This window comes from Schistocerca piceifrons, chromosome 3 (genome assembly GCF_021461385.2).
Source record: "Schistocerca piceifrons isolate TAMUIC-IGC-003096 chromosome 3, iqSchPice1.1, whole genome shotgun sequence".
NCBI lineage: Eukaryota > Metazoa > Arthropoda > Insecta > Orthoptera > Acrididae > Schistocerca > Schistocerca piceifrons.
In genome coordinates, this window is record NC_060140.1 from 305,233,191 (window position 1) to 305,258,697 (window position 25,507).

Consider the following 25,507-nt stretch of genomic DNA (forward strand, 5'->3'; position numbering starts at 1 on the left):
GATCAGTTGAAGCCACTAGAGCAATTATCGTCAAACAGCAGCCCGCTACCCGCATCCGACCCGTATCTCGTTTGTGTTCGTGGGGCCCGCAGTTCTTAGTAGTAATTTTATAACAATATGCATCTAGCAACTAACAGCCGAATCCAAAAACGTCAACTAACGTTAAGAGCTATTTAAGAGTGTAGTTTTCGTTAACAAACAAAAATACTTACAGAGACAGTAAAATATTAAGACGTGCTTAAGCTTAATTGACATTGGTGAATTCGGTCGCGATCTAAGTAAAGTTGGCCGTATACGTCAAGGGCAGAGGGCTATGTAGCACAGCGACTGTGGGGTTACACATTTGAGGTTGTGAGAAACAAAATGGAGAGAATGTTTTGTTATTTGTTTTACAGTACTGATGAATCACGAGAGTGGGTGACTCTTCGTATTTAGCTGCTATGGTATAAATTGTGACAAGAAAGTAACATGAAGTTGCGAGTAGACATTACAGAGGTGATCATCTTCAAAGGCGGTACTTATTTGTAGCAAGGAACATTAAATTAAGTAAGGCTGTTGTAACACACTGCAATGAGAAAAAGAAAACTACCATTTAAATCATTTATGAAACACCTGTGATAGTGTTTGATATTCAGCACTGCATTTAAATATTAGTATAAATAGTACTATTAATCAAAGTCACTCATGCACATTGTAAAAAAAAAAAACAAAAAAAAAATTTCATCATGCAACTACGGTGTCACGCCTGTTATACTGCTGAGGTAGGCTGCAATATGAGGCAGACCAGAGTCACATGATGGTGGCGACTTTTAATGATCAGTACTTGGAGGTCATGACTAATTTATCGCGGTCTTACTGTAGCTATTCTATTTGGGGAGGGCCTGATAACATGCTAATTTATATAGGTTATCAATTAATAATTAGATACGTACATGTGCCATACATGTTGCTCGACAATTTCGGTATTGGCACTTGAGCAAGAAAGTTTGACGACCACCGCAACAGAGACTGAAAACTCCAGGAAGGATAGCAAATAAAGAAATTTTATTTAATGAGAATATACAGTGTAATAGGAAGAGCAGATGATTATATCTGTCTGTGACGCGGAGTTACAGCAGGTGCGTAACTTCGAGCACAAAGCGGCCAACTTGGCAGCAACACGTCTGGCTGAGGGTTGAGTCTAACTGACCTTGAAACACAGATATGGGTACTTGCGTCAACTCTTTGCCTGAGTTCTTCAGTCGCACTGGCTTTAGAGTCGGTGAATGCAATCCCTCAGCAACCAATCACCAGATTTTTTTTTAATGAGCGAGAGACACGGGAAAACAGAGAACACCTTCCGCTCCATGTCAACGACAAGTGGTCTTTTGTTATCTTGCTGAAACAACATCACAGAGACCTCGAAGCCATAGGCCTAATTTCTACAGTGCGAACCAGAGGTGATGGTGCTGTGTAACCAAGGACACCTCATACCATGAAGCCAGTTGCTGGGTCCACATCAACTACGAATCCAATCTGGCAACGTTAATTCTCCTAGGAACCTCCACATTTCGATACGTCCATTGTGATGCTAAACACAGAATCAGAATTCATCTGAGAGGACGGAGTGGTGCCACTCCTGTGTCCAGAGTTATCACTGAGCGCGGCAGTCTCCGCGCACATCGCTCTGCTGCTACATCAAGGGAAGCCACGACAATAGTCGCTTGCTTGAAAGTCAGTTGTCCTCAATAAGCCGGTGCACTTCCATGTGGATACTCGTGTTGTTGCAAACAATCTCGTTTTCTGACTCAAGTTACTGGACATTTATTTACGATCTTGCATGGCCTAAAGAACGATAAGACCGTCTTGTCGGGAGTTAGTCTCGTGGGATATTTGACATTCTGCATGCCGTGAAGTATTGCTCTTATGAACTCATCGATTCCATACTCGCATGACACTCATGGGATCGTGACCTACACGAGCAGCAATATCTGTGAGTATATCTCGAGTAAAGCGCAAGTGATTTTTGGCACTCGCCAAGGTATTGTTATAGGCCCTCTGTTCTTCCTTACCTATGTAAATGATTTGGCTCAAATGGTTCAAATGGCTCTGAGCAATATGGGACTTAACTTCTGAGATCATCAGCCCCTAGAACTTAGAACTACTTAAACCTAACTAACCTAAAGCCATCACACACATTCATGCCCGCGGCAGGTTCGAACCTGCGACCGTAGCGGTCGCGCGGTTCCAGACTGTAGCGCCTAGAACCGCTCGGCCACCCCGGCCGGCTAAGTGATTTGTAATACAATCTGTGCAGCCGTTTTAGGCTATTTGCGGAAGATCCTGTTTATCGTCCAGTACAGTCGTCAGAAGATGAAAACCAACTGCAAAGCGAATTAGATAAGATATTTGCATGTTGCGAAAATAGTCAATTGTCCCTAAATAATGAATAGAGTGAAATCATCCGTATGAGTGCTAAATGGAATCCTTTCAACTTCGGTTATAAGATAAATCGATCAAATCTATAGGCCGTAAATTCAACGAATTACCTGAAAATTACAATTACGAAAAATTTAAATTGGAAAGCACACGCAGAAAATGAGGTGGTTTTGCTGTTGGCCACCAGAATAACATCTCCGATCGGCCAAAATCGCTGTACAAGACACCCACCGAACATCTAAGCCCAATCTTCTGTTCAGCATCTTAACCATTAAGTATGCCACTAGATATATGCAACCATATCATCCCAAGTGCTATACTTTCATCATCCACATTCGCTGTTCGTTTTCCACTTATATTATTGTTGCCGACCTAAATACACTTATCCGATTTCTGCAGAAATCTAACGGCGGCGTCTGTTTACCCACTCCAAGGTGTCCTGGTACTCATCCAATAGCCTACCTGTCTTGAGAGCAACTCCGCCCTCGATGTCATCTTAACCTCCTTGAGTTCGCTACTGTGGAAGTGCTCACTTTTTTTTCTTTTTGACGTGTACAGCTGACTGGTAGATATACTCACACAGAGTATTTGGAATTCGAAGTGTTTTGCACGCATCTTTATAATGAGCTCAAGAGCTATTTTTGGTTAAAACAGTCTACTAATGAAGTAATAGGGACTTCACATCAGTCTAGATGTGGTTGAAAAAAGCCAAGACTACTTATTGTAAGTAGGTATTTGGTTCATCTACTGTAATAATCATGTCGGTATCAAACATACACTACTGGCCTTTAAAATTGCTACAACAAGAAGAAATGCAGATGATAAATGGGTATTCATTGGACAAATATATTATACTAGAACTGACATGTGATTACATTTTCACGCAATTTGGGTGCATAGATCCTGAGAAATCAGTACCCAGAACAACCACCTCTGGCCGTAATAACGGCCTTGATATGCACATGCAGCTTCAACACGATACCACAGTGACGAACCAGTTGCTCGACCACCATTGACCAGACGTTTTCAATTGGTGAGAGATCTGGAGAATGTGCTGGCCAGGGCAGCAGTTGAACATTTTCTGTATCCAGAAAGGCCCCTACAGACCTGCAACATGCGGTCGTGCATTATCCTGCTGAAATGTAGACTTTCGCAGGGATCGAATGAAGGGTAGAGCGACGGGACGTAACACATCTGAAATGTAATGTCCACTGTTCAAAGTGCCGTCAATGAGAACAGGAGATGACCGAGGCGTGTAACCAATGGCACCCCATACCATCACGCCGGGTGATACGCCAGTATGGCGATGACGAATACACGCTCCCAATGTGCGTTCACCGCGATGTCGCCAAACACGGATGCGACCATCATGATGCTGTAAAGAGAAACTAGATTCATCCGAAAAAATGACGTTTTGCCATTCGTGCATCCAGGTTCAACGTTGAGTACACCATCGCAAGCGGTCCTGTCTGTGTAACCGCAGCCATGGTCTCCGAGCTGATAGTCCATGCTGCTGCAAACGTCGTCGAACTGTTCGTGCAGATTGTTGTTGTCTTGCAAACGTCTCCATCTGTTGACTCAGGGATCGAGACGTGACTTCACGATCCGTTACAGCCACGCGGATAAGATGCCTGTCATCTCGACTGCTAGTGATACGAGGCCGTTGGGATACAGCACGGCGTTCCGTATTACCCTCCTGAACACACCGGTTCCATATTCTGCTCGGAGTCGTTGGATCTCGACCAACGCGAGCAGCAATGTCGCAATAAGTTAAACCGCAATCGCGATAGGCTACAATCCGACCTTTATCAAAGTCGGAAACCTGATGGCACGCATTTCTCCTCCTTACACGAGGCATCGCAACAACGTTTCACCAGGCAACGCCGGTCAATTGCTGTTTGTGTATGAGAAATCGGTTGGAAACTTTCGTCATGTCAGCACGTTGTAGATGTCGCCACCGGCGCCAACCTTCTGTGAATGCTCTGAAAAGCTAATCATTTGCATATCACAGCATCTTCTTCCCGTCGTTTAAATTTCGCGTCTGTAGCACGTCATCTTCATGATTAGCAATTTTAATGGCCAGTAGTGTATATCATGCTGGTGGCCCTAAAGAAGAAAAATTTACTGGGAAGTTTGTGTCAGGAACAGTATTGGTCCTAATTAGCTGCGCTGAGGAGCTCCTACGTCTGTGTATTTTGGTTCTGATAAGTGTTTTAGTAAAAGTTTTGACTTTTTTTATTATTTTTTTATTATTTAAGCCCTGTCTGTTGAAGTAGGACGCTGTTGCTGCAATGAGCTGGAGAGGGTTGTTTTGTGGAGGTGGGCAAAACTCATGATTACTACATTACCAATTTAATGAAGGAGAAAAAACGAGGCATTACTTTCTGACTGCCCCTCGTAGTTTTGCTCGGCGGGCTGGCTGGCGGCTGCTGCGGCTACGTACCGGCGCTCTCGGTGCCGCGCACGTCGGGGCAGGCCTGGTAGCGCAGCAGGAGGCGCGAGGCGTCGGTGCAGGGCTCGGCGCGCGACTCGGGCACGCGGCAGTCGGCGGCGCCGGCGCCGCGGCTGTACGTGAAGCTGAAGGGCGGCCCGCCGTCGAAGGGGCAGGGCGCCGGCGCGCCGGCCACGCGGAACATGGAGAACAGCGCCGCGTCGCCCGTGATCTTCTCGCACAGGTTGGCCAGCGTGTCGCGCCGGTCGCAGTACGCTGAAACACGCAGAGCGCCGGTCCCCACCTGTCAGCAGCTTCCTTCACGTCTCCTGTCCCTTGTAGGTACTGGTCTGCGCCAATGCGTATATCAACAGCTCTACACTACCCCATCAAAAGTGCACGGATATTCCTATCGACCACCGGACCACCAGACCGTCATTATACACAGGTCGCACCAGTGTTTAAGAAGGGTAGTAGGAGTAATCCATCGATCTACAGACCTATATCATTGACGTCGGTTTGCAGTAGGGTTTTTGAGCATATACTGGATCACCTCGAAGGGAACGATCTATTGATACGTAATCAGCATGGTTTCAGAAAACATCGTTCTTGTGCAACGCAGCTAGCTCTTTATTCGCACGAAGTAATGGCCGCTATCGACAGGGGATCTCAGGTTGATTCCGTATTTATAAATCTCCGGAAAGCTTTTGACACCGTTCCTCACAAGCGACTTCTAATCAAGCTGCGGGCCTATGGGGTCTAATTTACCGTCTAGTAAGGTCATCCGAAGACCAGTATAAGTTGCAAAGCGATATAGAAAAGATTGCTGTAAGGTTTAGCAGGTGGCAGTTGACGCTAAATAACGAAAAGTGTGAGGTGATTCACATGAGTTCCAAAAGAAATCCGTTGGAATTCGATTACTCGATAAATAGTACAATTCTCAAGGCTGCCAATTCAACTAAGTACCTGGGTGTTAAAATTACGAACAACTTCTGAATGCGAAAATATTTTGTTGAGCCTAACCTACATAAGTAGGAATGATCATCAAAATAAAATAAGAGAAATCAGAGCTCGAACAGAAAGGTTTAGGTGTTCGTTTTTCCAGCGCGCTGTTCGGGACTGGAATGGTAGAGAGATAATATGATTGTGGTTCGATGAACCCTCTGCCAAGCACTTAAATGTGAATTGCAGAGTAATCATGTAGATACACCTAGGTGACAAAAGTCATGGGATACCTACTAACATCGCGTCGCATCTCTCTTACCAGGCGTAGTGGAGCAACTCGGCGCGGCGTGGACTCAACAAGTCGTTGGAAGTCCCCTGCAGAAATACTGAGGCATTATGCATCTACAGCCGTCCATAATTGCGAAAGAGCTGCCAGCGCAGGATTTTGAGCACGAAATGATCTAGAATGAAATTTTCACTCTACAGCGGAGTGGGGCGGAATTAAAGCTGTGAGGACGGGGAGTGAGTTGTGCTTGGGTAGCTCAGTTGGTAGAGCACTTGCCCGTGAAAGGCGAAGGTCCTGCGTTCGAGTCTCGGTCCGGCACACAGTTTTAAACTCCCAGGAAGTTTCACGAAATGATCTCTCGATTATGTCTCGTAAATGTTCGATGGGTGGCCATATCGTTTGCTCGAAATGTCCAGAATCTTCTTCAAACTAGTCGCTAACAGTTGTGCCCACTTGGCATCGTGAACTTTGATCCATAAAAGTTCAACCTCGTTTGGGAACATGGGGGAACATGAATTCAATGAATGGCTGCAAATGGTCTCCAGGTACGCCAGTATAACCACTTCCAGCCAGTTTTCGATTCGGGTTGGACCAGAGGACCATCTCCATTCCACGTAAACACAGCCCACAGTATTACTGACCAACTACTAGCTTGCACAGTGCCTCGTTGACAACTTCGGTCCATGGCTTCGTAGGGTATGCGCCACATTGGAACCGTACCATCAACATGAATTCAATGAATGGCTGCAAATGGTCTCCAGTTACGCCAGTACAGCCACTTCCAGCCAATGTTCTGTTCAGTTCGACCAGAGGACCCCCTCCATTCCACGTAAAAACAGCCCATAGTATTATGGACCAACCACTAGCTTGCACAGTGCCTCTTTGGCAACTTCAGTCCATGGCTTCGTAGGGTATGCGCCACATTGGAACCGTACCATCAACTGACCTGGCCAAGGTTTTCCAAAGGACTAGGATCCAACTGATGTGGTCACGAGTCTAGATGAGGCGCTGCAGGCGATGTTGTGCTGTTAGCAAAGACGCACACGTCGGTCGTCTGCTGCCATAGCCCATTAACGCCAAATTTCGCTGCACTGTACTATCATATACGTTCGTCGTATGTCCCACATTGAGTGCTGCGGTTATTTCGCGCAGTGTTGATTGTCTGTTAGCACTGAAAACTCTACGAAAACGCCGCCGCTTTCGGACGTTAAGTGTTGTCCATGGTGACAGGTAATGCCTGAAATTTGGTAACCTCGGAACACTCTTGACACTTTGGATCTGAGAATATTGAACTCCCTAACGATTTCCGAAATGGAAATTCCGATACTGACCCTCGGCACAAAGAGTAAGCGACAGTCGGCATTCTCGCTACTAGTTAGGATACCTGTAGAGGATCTTTTGCTCTCGGAGGAATCTACAATGTGCGAGTATCCGAGGTTACAAAAGTTCTGACACATGCCTTCTCGGCCTCAATAGTTTCCAGTTCTTGGTAGGCTTTATGCCGTGACTAGTAGCAGTGCGGTAGTTGCCGCCATAATCGCATACATGTATTTGTCTCCATCATCTTGGAAGCATATGTGTCCTGCAAAGTTCAGCTCTAGCTGAGAGATTGCGGTAGAATCCTCGTAGCACAGTGATTTATCTACAAATATGCGACCGGCACCGTGAGAAATTAGCTTCACTGTATTTACATTTCTAGAGCGGTAGTCTTCGGTCACGGTGCGCTTGTCTGAGTGCTCGCCACGCGTGTCGGCTCTAGGCTAATTACCTTCGTTTGTGATTCTAATCTCGGAGATTAGTCTCTAATTTACTGCATCTGTATTCTCTCTCTAAGGGCTGGAGTGTTCACCATTATTTCTTTAGTATTATTTTTTTCCTGTACTTTTGTCGGCCCACAGCAAGCCTGTGGACCGCTTGTCTAGTCCAAATTTGTGGTCTGGCAAGTTCCCACCTTTTCTTGTGTAAAGAGGCGCCTAGCATTTCTGTTTGTTTCCTGGGATATTTCCAGTTTTAATTGAGCTGTCTGACTGTTACTGCTCTGTAGTCTGTCTCTGTTTCTTTCATAATCAATTCATTTCAACAGGCAATCGAAACCCCTGTTAAATGGAAATAAGCCTGGTGCCCCAACGGTCCAAGGAGAAGTAGACTATCAGGCGAGATAATGAAAATTTTACGGTAGGAAAGACGGTAACAGGCAGAAAATATTGCTTTTATATTCCCTTCGAATTCAGTACCATCTACATTAGTAAATGGAGAGGATAGCTGGCACGCGACATCACTAAGGAACTACATAAAACTAATCATAGAGGTGATGAACGAACTAACAATGACGCTGGACATAAAAGAATTCGCTCGAATTGTACTGTACTGATGAAGGGTCAGATAAAAATGCTCTGCTGACGTTGTTTGGTTATTGTACTGTCTTATTGACCAGTTAAACTACTTAATGTCGCGGCCCACAGTTTTTATCGTCTCCAAACTTCACACTGTTTGTGTAACAATGTGATAACAGTCGATTTACAGCCGCTAGCTACTCAAGAGATCTAGGGATTTTCATCTTTTCGTTTTTTTCCTTTCTCCCTCAAAGATTATTCCATTTTTTCTGTGAGTTATTACAATTCTTAAAATTTAGTGCTCTTTCCTCAAAGACCTTCTTCGAAATAAGCAAGATTTCCGCTCAGCCCAGAATTTGATTTGAAGTTGACGTTGACTGAAAGCTCCTATTTTCAAGTAACGGCGAGAAACCTTCAACGGGAAGCCACGTCTCACGAGAAGGAACACAATTTTCTTCCTACCAGTTCCGAACTCGCGTCTCATCGGGGGTCGTTTTACACACGCAGGCTCCCGAACGGCCGAAGTCACCTCTCACCGCCCGTGTGTGTTACTCCTCGGAGTTCTACGGCGAACTTCTGAAGAGGCTCATTCAGAGACGGAATCGGAGTACACAATCTGTGAGGCTGTCTCCGAGAACTGCAGAGACAAAAGCTGGAAAGGAAAGTAGCTCTTACTCCGTAAACCCAGAACGGGCCTTCATTTCGTTTCAGTGCATGTAGACATTTACTAGTTACACCATTTTCCTTACCGATGAATGTTACTTTAATTGACAAACGTTATTATTTTAATATCTCTCACGTATTTGCATTGCTTCTAACGTCAGTTTAAATTTACTTGAGTAAGTTTCATTTAAGCTTGGATTCACCTCTCGCTTTTATCTAAGCACTTAAAAACCGTATTGTAACTACACTCATGGAAATTGAAATAAGAACACCGTGAATTCATTGTCCCAGGAAGGGGAAACTTTATTGACACATTCCTGGGGTCAGACACATCACATGATCACACTGACAGAACCACAGGCACATAGACACAGGCAACAGAGCATGCACAATGTCGGCACTAGTACAGTGTATATCCACCTTTCGCAGCAATGCAGGCTGCTATTCTCCCATGGAGACGATCGTAGAGATGCTGGATGTAGTCCTGTGGAACGGCTTGCCATGCCATTTCCACCTGGCGCCTCAGTTGGACCAGCGTTCGTGCTGGACGTGCAGACCGCGTGAGACGACGCTTCATCCAGTCCCAAACATGCTCAATGGGGGACAGATCCGGAGATCTTGCTGGCCAGGGTAGTTGACTTACACCTTCTAGAGCATGTTGGGTGGCACAGGATACATGCGGACGTGCATTGTCCTGTTGGAACAGCAAGTTCCCTTGCCGGTCTAGGAATGGTAGAACGATGGGTTCGACGACGGTTTGGATGTACCGTGCACTATTCAGTGTCCCCTCGACGATCACCAGTGGTGTACGGCCAGTGTAGGAGATCGCTCCCCACACCATGATGCCGGGAGTTGGCACTGTGTGCCTCGGTCGTATGCAGTCCTGATTGTGGCGCTCACCTGCACGGCGCCAAACACGCATACGACCATCATTGGCACCAAGGTAGAAGCGACTCTCATCGCTGAAGACGACACGTCTCCATTCGCCCCTCCATTCACGCCTGTCGCGACACCACTGGAGGCGGGCTGCACGATGTTGGGGCGTGAGCGGAAGACGGCCTAACGGTGTGCGGGACCGTAGCCCAGCTTCATGGAGACTGTTGCGAAAGGTCCTCGCCGATACCCCAGGAGCAACAGTGTCCCTAATTTGCTGGGAAGTGGCGGTGCGGTCCCCTACGGCACTGCGTAGGATCCTACGGTCTTGGCGTGCATCCGTGCGTCGCTGCGGTCCGGTCCCAGGTCGACGGGCACGTGCACCTTCCGCCGACCACTGGCGACAACATCGATGTACTGTGGAGACCTCACGCCCCACGTGTTGAGCAATTCGGCGGTACGTCCACCCGGCCTCCCGCATGCCCACTATACGCCCTCGCTCAAAGTCCGTCAACTGCACATACGGTTCACGTCCACGCTGTCGCGGCATGCTACCAGTGTTAAAGACTGTGATGGAGCTCCGTATGCCACGGCAAACTGGCTGACACTGTCGGCGGCGGTGCACAAATGCTGCGCAGCTAGCGCCATTAGACGGCCAACACCGCGGTTCCTGGTGTGTCCGCTGTGCCGTGCGTGTGATCATTGCTTGTACAGCCCTCTCGCAGTGTCCGGAGCAAGTATGGTGGGTCTGACACACCAGTGTCAATGTGTTCTTTTTTCCATTTCCAGGAGTGTATAACGACGTCAACCGACATACAAGCAAGCACACACCTCGAGTCACCTAATACCTCACGTACGCCACAGCAGTGCTGATTAATTTTTTTTCTTTTTTTTAACTCTGTAAATTCTTAGCAAGTAAATACTGGACCCGAAAATAATCATTTCTTTGCATGTGTTCGGGGGAGTTATGAATATTCAGCAAACACATTTGTACAAGAATACACATGCAAGAAAACTTCCTAACAAATTTATATTGGATACTTAATTCTCCTTTTTCAGAACTGCTTGCGATGCTGTGGCCAGTCCGACTGTATATCCTACTTCGATCGTCATCACTTACTTTCCTATGCAAATATCAAAACTCATCTACTGCTGTTAGTATACCATTTCCTAAATTAATTTCCTCACAGATACCTGATTTGATTCAACTACATTCTGTTACCCTTCTTTTGATTTTGTTGATTTTATAATCTCTTTTCGAGAGACTGTCTATTCTGTTCAGCTGCTCCTCGAAGTCCTTTGCTGTCTCTGACGGAATTACAGCGTCATCGGCAAACCTCAGAGTCTGTATATACTTATGAGGATATGTTGTCTGTTCTTTCGGACATGTCCGAAAGAATAGACACCATATCCACATAAGTATATAGTTCTGGCAACACCGGGCATGACCTTCTTCTTCTGTGCGCATGCACACGTATTCCCCAAACTCTTACGGGACTTGGTAAGACTGCCTTCCACGAGTAATGAGTGTGTTGGGGTGGGACACTACGAATGTAGTGTGTGGACATACAAGGTGAGAATGTTGGTCTCGCGGGAGGCGTGCGCGAGATAGTCCCTGCAGTCGCGCTATCCTCTGTGCCCTCAGTGGGTCAGATGGACCGCCGGCACGGTATCTCAGCGTGTTCGGTCAGAGGGTTAGGCGCCCTCTGTAATAAAAAAAAAAAAAACTAAGTTAATCGATCAACAACGAAGTTAAACGGATGTCTTACGACGTCCGCCCCGAGCAGATGCAACGAACAAAAGCGAACAAAAAAAAAAAAAAACTGCGTTTTTAAATGTCGGCACGGTTAGAGAGCCGGTTGGCTTCTGTAATAGAAAACTGAGTGGAAGGATCAACAAACGAACGTCAACGGATGTCATGTGACGTCCGCAACGACCAAACAGAACGATCAACAACGAACAAAATGAAAAAAAAAAACTGGATAGAGCGTCTGCCATGTAAGCAGGAGATCCTGGATTCGAGTGCCGGTCGGGGCACACATTTTCACCTGTCCCCGTCGATATACATCAACCCCCGTTAGCAGCTGAAGGTATTAATATAGTTCTATTTTCAGAGTCTGTATGTTTTCTTCCTGAACTTTAATTCTCTTTCCAAATTTCTGCTTCATCGGGGATAGGCTACGATCCTCTCACACTTCCCTCTTCAACCACTGCTTCCTTTTCCTGTCCTTCGACCATATAACTGCAGTCTGGGTTCTGCACAAACTGTTTTAATATAGGCCTACATCATTAATCATTACTCAGTTTACTCATTGCTAGGTGCCGTGACCGCATTTATTCATTTACTTCTTACATAATAGGACCTTCGACTAAACATCTCCACCCGCAGAGATCTTTAGCGTTTCTTAAAATAATCTAAAGATGTAGGCAGATAATCTTCTTCGCTTGATCCAGCCATCAACTTGCTGCTGCTCTTACACGAGATCTTCTCTTTCAGTTGCAAAATGGTCTTTTATAAATTATCTCTTTCTGTTCCCAAAATTTTCCCAAGTAACTGGAAGTATCTTTGGCTGACACGCGAAGATAAGCTTCTTGTGATGTTAAGTTCGTCTATAATGAAAGCATTGCTTCTTCTTTCTGTCCACGATACTCGTAACTTCTTCCGCCAACGCGACATCTCGAAGGCATCAATTCTGCTCTTGTCACTACCTTTAACGGTGCAGTTCCCGCAGCCGTACAAGAACATAGGGAACAGCAACGTTTCCACGACGCGCATCTTGCATCTCTGTTGCTTTAAATATTGTCCTGTCTTGCCAGATGATAGTGAGTTTAACCATTGCGGTTCTGAAAAGTACGATACGTTGCTTTACGTCTTTATTACGCTGTCGTTTGTCATTTGTCAGAGGACTTAGATATACTCGGTCATTCACTACCTCCACATCCTTTAAGCTTCCTGTAGGTCGAATTTGATCTAAACCTAACTTGGTTTTATTTTCATGTTTATCTCTAGACCAAAACTTAAACTAACAGTCTTTACTCTGGATACTAGACCATCAAGCTCTTCCTCACTTCCTGCAACGACGATAGTATCATCTGCAAAGCGTAGGTTGTTTATTTTCCTCGCACCAATTAAAATTCCACCAGCCCAGCCATCCAGTGCATCCTTGACGACATACTCTGCATAGATGTGACATACTCTGCATAGATTTTACAGAGTTGATAGTATTCAATCTTGTCTGACTCCATTCTGTCATATCGAAAAAGTAATTTGTGAAAAAAACAAAAAGGTTCGGCTGGGGAGTTATGTTGCATTGACTGTCCTAGAGGAAGCCTATGATAATGTCTCCACCAACAAACTGTGGTAAAAGCTAAAAGAGAGTTAGATCAAAGACTACTAAATGTTATGAAGTTATACGAAAATAACACAGTGAGAGTAAGGATTGGGAATAGTTGGACAGAAGAACTGGAGGTGAATAATGGTCTGCTGCAGAGACATAGGCTGTCTCCGACCTTCTTCAAAGTGCATCTAGGAGCGCTACTGCAAACGTGGCACAGAAAATTCCAGGCTTTTGGAGCGATAATAGAAGACAGCAAGATATTTAGCACGTATTTTGCAGATGACCAGATTGTAGTAGCAAAAGATGAAGATGATTTGTGCCGGCATGAAGATGAACCTCAAGAAGTATGATTACTTGGCTGCTGGAATGGAAAAAGTAAATAAATTGGAGGTAGATGGAGAAGTAACTGTAGGTGTGGAAAATGCAAAATATCTTGGTATATTATTTAACAAATAGGGCACATGCAATGATGAAATCGCTAGCAGGCTTAATAAGGACGAGCAGTATGTAACAACGGAAATGAATTCTATTCGGTGGAATAAAAAAATAAGAAAAACAACGAAGAATAGAATGTGTAAGACTTTAGTCCAGAGTGTATTTTTGTACTGAGCAGAAGCCTGGGACGTTAAAAAAGAAAAATCTGCCTGCCACTGAGGTGGATTACTTAAGACGAAGCACAAACTGTGCTCGGACGAACAGGGTAATAAATGACGTAATTCAAAATGTTCAAATATGTGTGAAATCTTATGGGACGTAACTGCTAAGGTCATCAGTCCCTAAGCTTACACACTACTTAACCTAAATTATGCTAAGGACAAACACACACACCCATGCCCGAGGAAGGACTTGAACCTCCACCGGGACTAGCCGCACAGTCAATGACTGCAGCGCCTAAGACCGCTCGGCTAATCCCGAGCGGCAAATGACGTAGTTCGCAAAGGATGAAACTGGATAGGGATATCTGTGACGACATATATGATGAACTAATCGTTCAAACTCAAAGAAAACTATCAGCATGGCTTTGACATTTGACCTGATATGATGAGCCTATTTTGTTTTTGGAGTACCTTTCCCGACCCATTGTGAAGACTGAGCCTTGGTGTCAACATCATAATCGTAAGTACACGTCTCATCACTAGTTATGATTCTCTTAAGAAACATCACGTCCTCACTTGCGCGATCGAAAAGTTCTTCACAGACCGCGAGGCGATGGTACACTTTGGCTTGACTCATCGTCGGTGGGCGAATGACGGCAACGGGATGCATTCCAAGATGTTGTGCCAGGATTTCACGACATTATCGTACTGAAATGTTACATTCTTCTGCATTGTCTCGGACATTCAATCTCCGTTTGGTGTGCACAATGTCGTTGACGTTTCTGAATTGAGCGTCGTCGGTAGATGTCGAATGGCATCCTGAACGAGGGTCATCTTTAACTTCCGTCCGGCCGTTTTTAAATCGTGTAAACCACTCTTACCACCAAGTCTCCCTGCAAAGGTTTTCTTGAGTTCCACGAAACTCTAACTCTGCCCTCTCGGAATTCGCAAACTGTGCGATACAACGTTCTACTCAATACAGCACTGAATAATAACTGACAGACATACAACAATGAAACTTCCTGCAGTTACACACGAAACACAGGCGTGTGCTGGGATGCCAACCGTATTTCGCTGCAGCGCACCGTTGGAATTTTTTGAACAGACCTCGTACAACAAAAACAGCCGATGTAGATATACCATGTACATAGAATGAATAGGATACGTTCAGGGAAGTCAACACAGAAGACGACTGCGACTGGAGACGGAGAAGCAGCACCAGCCGCTGATAATCCGCAAGAAGAAGAAGAAGAACTCCTGTTATTCGCAATTGACCTGTACACTTGCAACATGACTGTTACAAAATACATTTTAGTAATGATACTACGTGTTTTGGAATCCCAAACGCATTGAGCATATGCCACACGACTTGTCCCACATGACAAGTTCAAAGAACTCTATATAATCTAGTAAAACAATGAAGGCAGTGACGCAGAGCTCACAATATTTTTCAGTTATGTGCCTTAAATTCGTGAGTGCCTGTCCAGTAACTTTACCTGTCACAAAACCTGCTTGCTGTGCAGAAACCTGAGATCGTAAAAATTTCTTTAGACATTGATTATGTATGTACAGGAGAACTTTGCTGGCATGTGATATTAATGCTACAGTCCGTTAGTTGGATCAGATTTTAACTGATTCTTTTTTGTGAGTAGGAGTTCGAGCATACATAGTCAAGTCTTTAGGCCCTTCACGTTTTGCTCACTGTATCACATAACTTAATTACGTATACAGACAGTTCCTCCATTGCGAAAACCGAGCATCTCGACGGTTTTTCCTGTTATCGACGTTGATACTGGTGAGATCTCGAGCCCAGGGATTCCAAGATTCAAAAATGTTTAACTTTCAAGTTTAATGCTTTTCGTGTGATATAATTCAAATTACCAATTTTGGGACTTTTATGAAGATAGTAACTATTCCGAAAGAACAGGTACCAATGAAGACTATGCAGCTTCTCTAGAATGAAATGATAATTAGTCGAAACCCTCAGCTGCCAACAGCTGTTGTTGATATACCTCAATGGAGTCAACTGAAAATCTGTGTCCTGACCGGGACTCGAACCCGGGATCTCCTGCTTACATGGCAGACGCTCTATCCATCTGAGCCACCGGGGGCACAGAGGATAGAGCGACTGCAGGTACTTATCCCTTGCACGCTTCCCGTCAGACCCATATTCCAAACTGTCCACAACCTATACTCGTAACGTTTCTAAATGATGTTTGGCCATTCACTCATTACTCGCGCCACTAAGGTGACGATTCCCGTAAGACTTCGGGCAAAGTGTGCGCATTCGCACAGAAGAAGGTTCATATCTTCATACAGTTAAAGGCTATCCGGCCATTGATCTTCAATCATCAACTTGAACGGATGGCTTGTGACGTCCGTCCAGACCAAACGCAAGGAACAATACCGAACACAAAAAAAGATGGATAGAGCGTCCGCCATGTAAGCAGGAGATCCAGGGTTCGAGTCCAGGTCGGGGCACACATTTTCAGTTGTCCCCACTGTATATCAACAACACCTGTTGGCAGCTGAGGGTTTCGATTAGTTATCGTTTCTTTGGGATTCTTTTCTTTTGAAACCCTGCTCCCTGACAGCTTTCATGATTCTAGGACAACGGAAAGTACCGCACAGATTTTAGTGAATGACTTTGCATGTATCAAAATATGTGACGTAAATGGTCGTGTCTTTTGATTACATTGATTCAGAAGCGTAAAAAGTTTAAATCACAAAATTAATGTAGACCTCAGTATGTGACATAAATTTCAACTTGATACATCTACCCGTTCCTGGGAAAAACGGATCGTAGCAGACGGTCGGACAGTCAGACAGTCTGATAACAATGGACAAAAAAGTTTCTTTCGTCTGGCATAGTTACAAATTCAATTTTTTTTTAATTTTTTCCTTTGGTTGTACTGCGAAATCTCTTGTCAAATTTCATGATTCTAGGTCAATGGGAAGTATGCTGCAAGTTTTGGTGGCAGCGTCTGGGAGTGTCACAATTATAAATGGTTGTGTCTTTGGACTGTTGACTTAGAAGTCCCTCGTTTTTACGTCGCGAAGGGCCTCTAGGGCTTAATATTTGGGGGAGATCACAGGAAGGACGGAGAGAGAGAGAGGAACAGTCTACTAAAAAAAATTGTTTTTCGTGTGCTATATTTACAAATAGACAACTATCAGAATTTTCCTGTGGTTGTAGCGTGAAACCTTGCTATTTGCCCAGTTTCATGATTTTATGTCAACAGGAAGTACCTTGAAGGTTTTGAGGAATGAGTTTGCAAGTATCGAAATATCAGACATCAATGGCCGTATTTTTTGATTGCGTTAACTTAGAAGCTTCACGTTTTTACATCGCCAAGGGAGCACATACCTTTAATATGCAAAACAAACTTCAACTTGATATGTCTGCCCGTTCCTGGGAAAAATCGTTTTGAACAGTCGGACAGACAGACAGACAGACAAACGGAGGACAACAAAGTGGTGTTATAACGGTTCCGCGTTTATCCTAAAAGAGAAAAAAAGAAAAGAAATTACGTAGACGCTAAAAAGAAATGACGTCAAATGCTTGATGACATTCTCGATGTCACTGAATAGAATATCAGGTCCCGTGTCTGATTTATGCAGATATTGTCTTCCTCGGTAGTATCTGCTTTGCAATACATGTTTTCACAGTGTTGTCCCAGCTATTGCCTCTATCTTTTGAGTGATAAGATTGGAATTTTAATAAACAGAAATAAAATAAAGAAATGCAATTACGTGGACGCTAGACCACGATGTCGTCCCTAAAAAGAACAGAAACAGCTGCTCATAGGCGCGAAACGAGATCAGCGAGGAGACACACTTTTCCCATCGATCATCGGAAACTTGCAGGCCGTTCTTTCGCTAGCGGCCGCAGGTGCAGAAGCCGGCCCGATTGGTATGGGGCTCTGGTGTCGTGTTGCAGCACAACACAGCACAGCTCTCTCTCTGTCTCTCTCTCCCTCTGCCTCCTCCCACAGTGGCCCCATCGGTCGCGCTCGGCGGCAGTCCATAAAATGAAACGCGCGTAGCGTATGCAGCGCGCTCGTGAAACATTCAGGACCCGCGCTCGCCTGTTGACTCTGAGCACAGTTCGCATCGCCAGCCATTGTTTATTCACGTGAGGGATGAAGGAGGTCGCAAGTGACGAACACAAAAGTACGAGATCTGAAGAAAAATCTCTCCTCGGAAGGCGGCGCCGCCTCTCACGGGTTGCCACTAAATAAAAAAAAAAAAATCGCGTTGAATATTCATTTAAAGAACAGAGCTGACAGAGGACAAATATGGACAGAGCCATATTGTACAGATTCCACGAGTGTCAATGCTTCACGTGAGCCAGCTATTTCAAATTTGTGAATTATTGTTTCTATTTTCAGTCATACGACAACCCAACTCCGACGTTATCGAAATACGGTAGGTAAACGTATACTACGAAAGTGTGGGAAAGTAAGCATACCAGACAAAAAAATTAGTAACCCCACCATCTTCGGTCGGAACCACACACTCTCACGCATTGCGTGTTAAATACCTCATTACGCCGTCGGTACTCTAGATGGCTTGCACTATTTGAAAAGAGTCAAAATCGCGACCACACTAAACACCTGCAGGTAGCTTCTGCATATTTAATGGATTGTTAGTCCCACTAAAATTCGCAGCTGTGGTCGACCTCGTAGACATCATATTACTCGACGAACAAACAGATTTTCGGAAAGCTAGTTCTGGCTCAGATGCCATTTTGTCACTAAACTATTAATATAAAAAGAAAATACAGTCTAAAAAGCTACACAGGATGTCTCAGGAGGAATGGTCAATATTCGGGATATGACAGGAACGATCATTTTAAGTACAAAACTTCGTATTGATATAAGACATATCCCAAATTGTTTTCAAGTCAGAACAGATGTATATTTGATTTTCGGGTGGTTGATAGGTATAGTCATTTTGGAAGAACGAATGACGGGTGAAATTACTTGAATTTCTTTGCAAAATTCGTTTGTTGAACACCTTGAGGACGTTATTTTGGCCATTCGTAGCTGTAATATACTTTCATTGTGACGGAACCCCTCCACATTTTACCTGACGTGTGAAGGAACATCTCAGCTGCTCTTATCGTAATCGATGGATTGGTCGTGGTAGTAGAATTAAAAGACCATCTAGGTCGCCAGACCTTACGCCATTAGATTTTTGTTTTCCGGGTTGGACGAAGTTTAAGGCGATCAAACGAATGGTGAATACTCGAGAAGAACCGTTTAGTCGACCATGGACACTGCTGGAACTCGCACAGGCACTCGAACAAGCGAGCCAACATGTTCTCCCGAGACTGCACAATCTCAATAATGCTGACCGTGGGATGTCCGAACTATTATCTTGAACTGTACAACAGCTGTAAAAAACATGTCCTTGGAGGTGAATGTGTTAAAAATAAGTATTTTTCAATCAACACTTTTTAAAATGCATGTCTTAATGTTTACTGAATGACAATGTATTGAATAATATAGATAATAAATGACAATGTACGTTAAATGTGCTATCTCGGAGGCCGGGTATATGTCCATACATAGTTTTTTTTACTTCAAATGATTGTTCCTATCATATATCTGAATGCTGACCATTCCTCCTGCGACACCCCGTATGGTCTTTGTCTTTTGATAATACGAACTAAGGACTATCGAATATTATGGAAAAAGAACAATTCCACCACATCTAATTCAAGTTATCCAAAGTATATGTACGTGGATACAGATAAATATAAATTTGGAATTCTGAACAGTAATAATTGAAGTATTCAACCGTTTTCTTGTCTTACGCACGTGTGTAGTAAATATAACAACCGCTATCTCACATGTTATATTAAAATCTGGAAATATCGCCCAAGTACTCGTAAATAAAGGATCAGACTGAAGTATTTCACCCATACTCTTGAATTTATGATTACACGACGTTATGATGAGATGGAAACGACAGGCTCAACTGAGAAATTTTACGAGAGCAGTTACGTTTGTTTACAACTAGCTTCTAGCCGCGCATGATGAAGACTACTTACAGAAAGAACTTTATGAACAATTTAAAATAGCAAAGCAATGCAAATTAATTATATCGATAAATAAAACCAATTCCTTGACAATCAAAGACACACAAGCTTTAAGAAGTATATTCTGAAACCAGAAATTTAACACTATTCTGATTTTTTGGGCTGTGACATACCGTACCTCGAGGAAATAGATACTAAAAAATAGATTGAGAGATTCAATATGATGTGAGGCAATATCACAATAATGATCAGGAGAAAAGTACCAAAGGTCACAATTCTAAAATTTGACAGAGCACTGAAAGACTCAAGTAGAAACAAATTCTCGGGAGTGGACAACATTTCGTTAGAACTACTGATAGTCTTGGGAGAGCCAGCCATGATCAACCTTTTCATCTGGTGGGCAAGATGTATGAGACAGGCGAAATACCCTCACGTTTCCAGAAGAATATAATAATTCCAATTCCACAGAAAGCAAGTGCTGACAGATGTAAGAATTACCGAACTATCATTTTAATAAGTCACGGCTGCGAAATACTAACACAAATTCCTTATACATGAATGGAAAAACCGATAGAAGACGACCTCGGGAAAGATTAGTTTGGATTCTGTAGAAGTGTAGGAACAAGCGAGGCAATATCGACCCTACGGCTTATCTTAAAAGTTAGGTTAAGGGTAGGCAAACCAACGTTTATAGCATTTGTAGACTTAGAGAAAGCTTTTGACAATATTGACTGGAACACTCTGAAAGTGGCAGGGGTAAAAACAGGGAGCGAAAGGCTATTTACAATTTGTACAGAAACCAGAACGCAGTTATAAGAGTCGAGGGGCAAGGAAGGGAAGCAGCGCTTGAGAAGGAAGTTAGACAGGGTTGTAGTCTATCCCCCATGTTATTCAATCTGTGAATTGAACAAGCAGTAAAGGAAGCCAAAGAAAGATTTGGCGTAGGAATTAAAATACAGGGAGAAGAAACAAAAACCTTGGTCTGCCGATGACATAGTTATTCCGTCAGAGACAGCAAAGGACTTTCAAGAACAGGTGAACGGAATGGACAGGGTCTTGAAAGGAGGATATAAGATGAACATCAACAAAAGCAAACGAGGATAGTGGAATGCAGTCGAATTAAATGAGGTTATGCTGAGGGAATTAGATTAGGAAATGAGACAAATAAATTAGTACATGAGTTTTTCTATTTGGGCATCAAAATAACTGAGGATGGTCGAAGTAGAGAGGATATAATATGTAGACTGGAGACGGCAAGGAAAGCGTTTCTGAAGAAGAAATTTGTTAAAATCAAGTATAGATTTAAGGGTCAGGAAGTCTTTTCTGAAAGTATTTTATGGAGTGTAGACATGTACAGATGTGAAACATGGACGATAAACAGTTCACAAGAAGAAAATAGAAGCTTTTGAAATGCGGTGCTACAGAAAAATGCTGAAGATTAGCTGGGTAGTTCACGTAGCTAGTCAGGAGGTACTGAATAGAATTGGGGAGGAGAAGAATATGGGGCACAACTTGACCTGAAGCAGGGATCGGTTGGTAGGACACATTCTGAGGCATCAAGGGATCACCGATATTGTACTGTAGGGAAGCGTGGAGCATAACAATTTTACAGGATGACCAAGAGATGAATGCACTAAGCGGATTCAGAAGGATATAGGTAGCATTAGTTACTCGCGGGCTGGAGTGGCCGAGCGGTTCTAGGCGCTACAGTCTGGAACCGCGCGACCGCTACGGTCGCAGGTTCGAACCCTGCCTCGGGCATGGATTGATGACCTCAGATGTTGAGTCCCATAGTGCTCAGAGCCATTTGAACCATTAGCTTTTGTCAGCTCTTGTAATATTCGGAATTGTGTAGATGATGTTTTTCCGAAAGTCAGATAGTATGTCGCCAGGCTCATACATTCTTCACACCATCGTCAATTGTCGTTTTGTTGCCACTTCCTCAAATGGTATTAGATTCAAATGGTTCAAATGGCTCTGAGCACTATGGGACTTAACATCGATGGTCATCAGTCCCCTCGAACTTAGAACTACTTAAACCTAACTAACCTAAGGAAATCACACAACACCCAGTCATCACCAGGCAGAGAAAATCCCTGACCCTGCCGGGAATCGAACCCGGGAACCCGGGCATGGGAAGCGAGAACGCTACCGCACGACCACGAGCTGCGGACAAATGGTATTAGACATTCTGGTGGAATGTTATTTACCCCTTCTGCCTTATTCGATCTTAAGTCTTCCCAAGGTCTTTTAAACTCTGATATAAACACTAGATCCTCTATCTCTTCTAAATCGACTCCTGTTTCTTCTATCACATCAGATAAATTTTCACCCGCATTGAGGCCTTCAGTGTACTCTTTCCACCTATCCGCTCTTTCCTTTGCATTTGACTGTGGAATTTCCATTGCACTCTTAATTTTACCACCCTTTCTATTTATGGCGCAGAAGGTTGTTTTGACTTTCCTGTATGCTGAGTCAGTCCTTCCGACAGTCATTTCTTTTTCGATTTATTCACATTTTTCATGCAGCTTTAGCTTCCCTGCACTTACCATTTATTTCATTTCTAAGCGACTTGTATTTCTGTATTCCTGAATTTCCCTGAACACTTTTGTACTTCTTTCCTTCATCGATCAAATGAAGTATTTCTTTTGTTATCATGATTTCTTCGCAGTTATCGTCTTTGCACCCAAGTTTTTCTTTACAACTTCCGTAATTCCCCTTTTTAGAGATGTCCGTTCCTTTTCAAATGAACTGCCTGCGGACTTCCCCTATCGCAGAAGCTATATCCTCAGAGAACTTCACGAGTGTCTTTTTTTCCTTCGTATTGCCGTATCCTACTTCTCTGCGCATTGATTCAGCCTGCTCTCCATTACCACTAAATTGTGACCGGAATCAATATCTGCTCCTCGGTGTGCCTTATAATCCAGTATCTGATCTCGGGATCTCTACATGGTCATGTAATCTAACTGAAATTTTTCCATATCTTTCGGACTTTTCCTAATATACCTCCTCCTCTTCTTGAACAGAGTATTCGCTGTCACTCACCGAAACTTGTTACAGAACTCAATTAGTCTTTCTTCTCTCCCTTTCCTAGTTCCGAGTCCGTATTCTCCTGCTGCCCTTTCTTCTGTTCCTTCCCCTACAACTGGATTTCAGTCACCCATGACTATTAGATTTTCATCTCCTGTTACGTACTGAATCACCCGTTCAATATCATATACACAGAAATGGAGAAAGATCGGTAGTACTCGAAGCTGGTAGTCGCTCGATCGAGTCTCGTTTCGGTCATTATTTTCTTCGTCCTTTTTCCATTTAGTTCGAATACATACATCATTTAAATATGAAATTCTTTAAATATATGCTAGTTAACATGTCTAATTGTAATTTTTACCTAAAAATGCGCGGCTTGTTATTTCTAATTATTTACCACACACAAAAATCCAGTTTTCATGCAAATACAGATTGTTACCTTACAGATCTTTTATAATACATTCTTAATCAAGAGTACTTAAATTAGAAGAAAAACATTACGTATTAATTTTTCCATCTTTATGTGTTTTACGCTTCACGGAAATGCTTGTAGAACACGCACCTTTATTTAAAAAAAGGAATCCCCGCGGAATCGAACTCATCTCTTTTATCCGTCAGGCGAGCACCTTACAATACAACTACGCCACATTTCGAATTAAAAATTTTGCTTTAGCTTATTGAGGACAGTCTGAAAACTGCAAAGTGAATTTTGTCGACAATTTTTGAAAGCTGCATCGATCTGCTTTGAGTAATTGATATTTGAGTTCTAAAAACGTACCATAAAATAAAAAGATACAAAAATCCTTTGCTGTATCGTGTCTGTAAACATGCAATGGAGGTTGTTCAAGAACTTAGTTCGATCACTCGAAGCTGTGGATAGTATACATAAGCAAAGTAGTGCAAAGATAACGGTTGCGATTTAGTGAAATCAAAATATGGTAAGTAACAGTGAAACTGCAGTACAAACAAGCAACTTTCAGTGGTAGCTGTGTGTGCTAAATTTCGCATCGCGTAGATCGTCAATCCATTCTTCATGCTGCATTGTGAACACAATAAGTAAATTTTCGTTATCTCTATCCTTCCTGGTCTTCCAATTTTAGTGGTCAGATATTACTGATAAATTTGTTTCTGTATGTTTAATTGGTTTTCCCGTAATGTGGTGTGACATTCGAATATCGTGCGGCAAAACTATTGCGGTGCTCTGCCATAAAAAGTAAAGTACAAAGATTCAATAGTAACTGTACACATTTCGTGGGTGTAATGTATGCAACATAATAAGCGTAAAATGTTAAAGAAAACTTTATACACTTGCTTTATTTCAGAGTTACAGTAGAGTAGGGATCACATGTGCAATACAAACAACACAAAGTTATTTCTTCGTAGAAAGCGATGACGCGAATGGACCCTAATTACAACTACATACTGCACATTTACCCAGAAAATGTTCGAAATGACGTCAGTGTAGACGAAAAAAATGATATTTTCCTCCCTTTCCCACTCTCAAAATGTTTCAGGCTCCTTTCATCTAATTCTGCACAGTTGCACGGCCATTTTCAATTCGCTACTTTGGTTTGCTGCATTCTCAGCTGCAATACCGTGCACGAGCTCCTTGACGCGGCCACAGAGGTAGACGTCCAGGGGTTAGGAGTGAAAGATAATGTCTGGCCAAGCAGTTAGTCCTGCACAATAATCGGGATAATTGTCCATGCCAGTACGCGCTGTAGAACAATATACGTTCCGAGTAACTGACTATCCACTATACAACACCAAAAATCCAATGTAAAACGATGTTATTGGCCTCGTAGTCTAGTTACGCGAGAATTCTCATACGGCCACAGGTGCATGTTAGGGGCTTTCACAACACCCGCTCTGGTAAAGGGGCTCTCATCCACAAACAGTGCCAAACGACCGAACAGTGGATCAGCAGCAAGGCGCTCTAGTAACCACTGACAAAATTTCTGATGTCTAGGGTAGCCTACATGTGTCAGCTCCTCCTGTACATTTTGCAGGTGAAACGGGTGGAATTACTGCCTCCTCAGCAGGCGCCTTACAGGTGACTGAGGAACATCTACAGTGCCACGTACACAGCCAGTACTTGTCGGATCTTCGTCTACCATTTCCACTCCATCCAGTGGACGCCGACGTAATAATGCCGCAACACGAAAGCCACGTTCCCTTAAACGCGTGTACACAGCTGTGAAGGCCTGATGGTTTGGTACTTTTCTGTTTGGAATCATTTCCATGTATCGTCGTCTTGCTGCTCGTGCATTACCTTCTGCTGCGCCGAATAGGAGGTGCATACCCGCGTATTCATCGTTACAGTAGGCCGTCGCACCGTACACAATATGAGCTACCTATAGAAAGAATGTGCGCAGTGCGTCTCACAAGCTGTGACATGGTCACGAATAAAACAGTGACCCGAATATAGAATAAATTTCCTTTACTTTACGTCTATGGTCACAAATACACTACTGGCCGTTACAATTGCTACACCACGAAGATGACGTGCTACAGACGCGAAATTTAACCGACAGGAAGAAGATGCTGT

General features: G+C 43.6%; 1 protein-coding gene across 1 annotated transcript in view; it reads right to left on the reverse strand.

The window, feature by feature from the left end:
* LOC124788613 overlaps positions 1 to 25,259 on the reverse strand; it is a 189,039-nt gene extending 163,780 nt beyond the window's left edge. The window contains exons 1-2 of the mRNA XM_047255883.1: positions 25,232 to 25,259; positions 4,862 to 5,125 (exon numbers count right to left, since the gene is read on the reverse strand). Coding sequence (XP_047111839.1) covers positions 4,862 to 5,125; positions 25,232 to 25,259 — 292 coding nt within the window. The remainder of the gene's footprint in view (positions 1 to 4,861; positions 5,126 to 25,231) is intronic.
* Between the last annotated feature and the right edge of the window lie 248 nt (positions 25,260 to 25,507).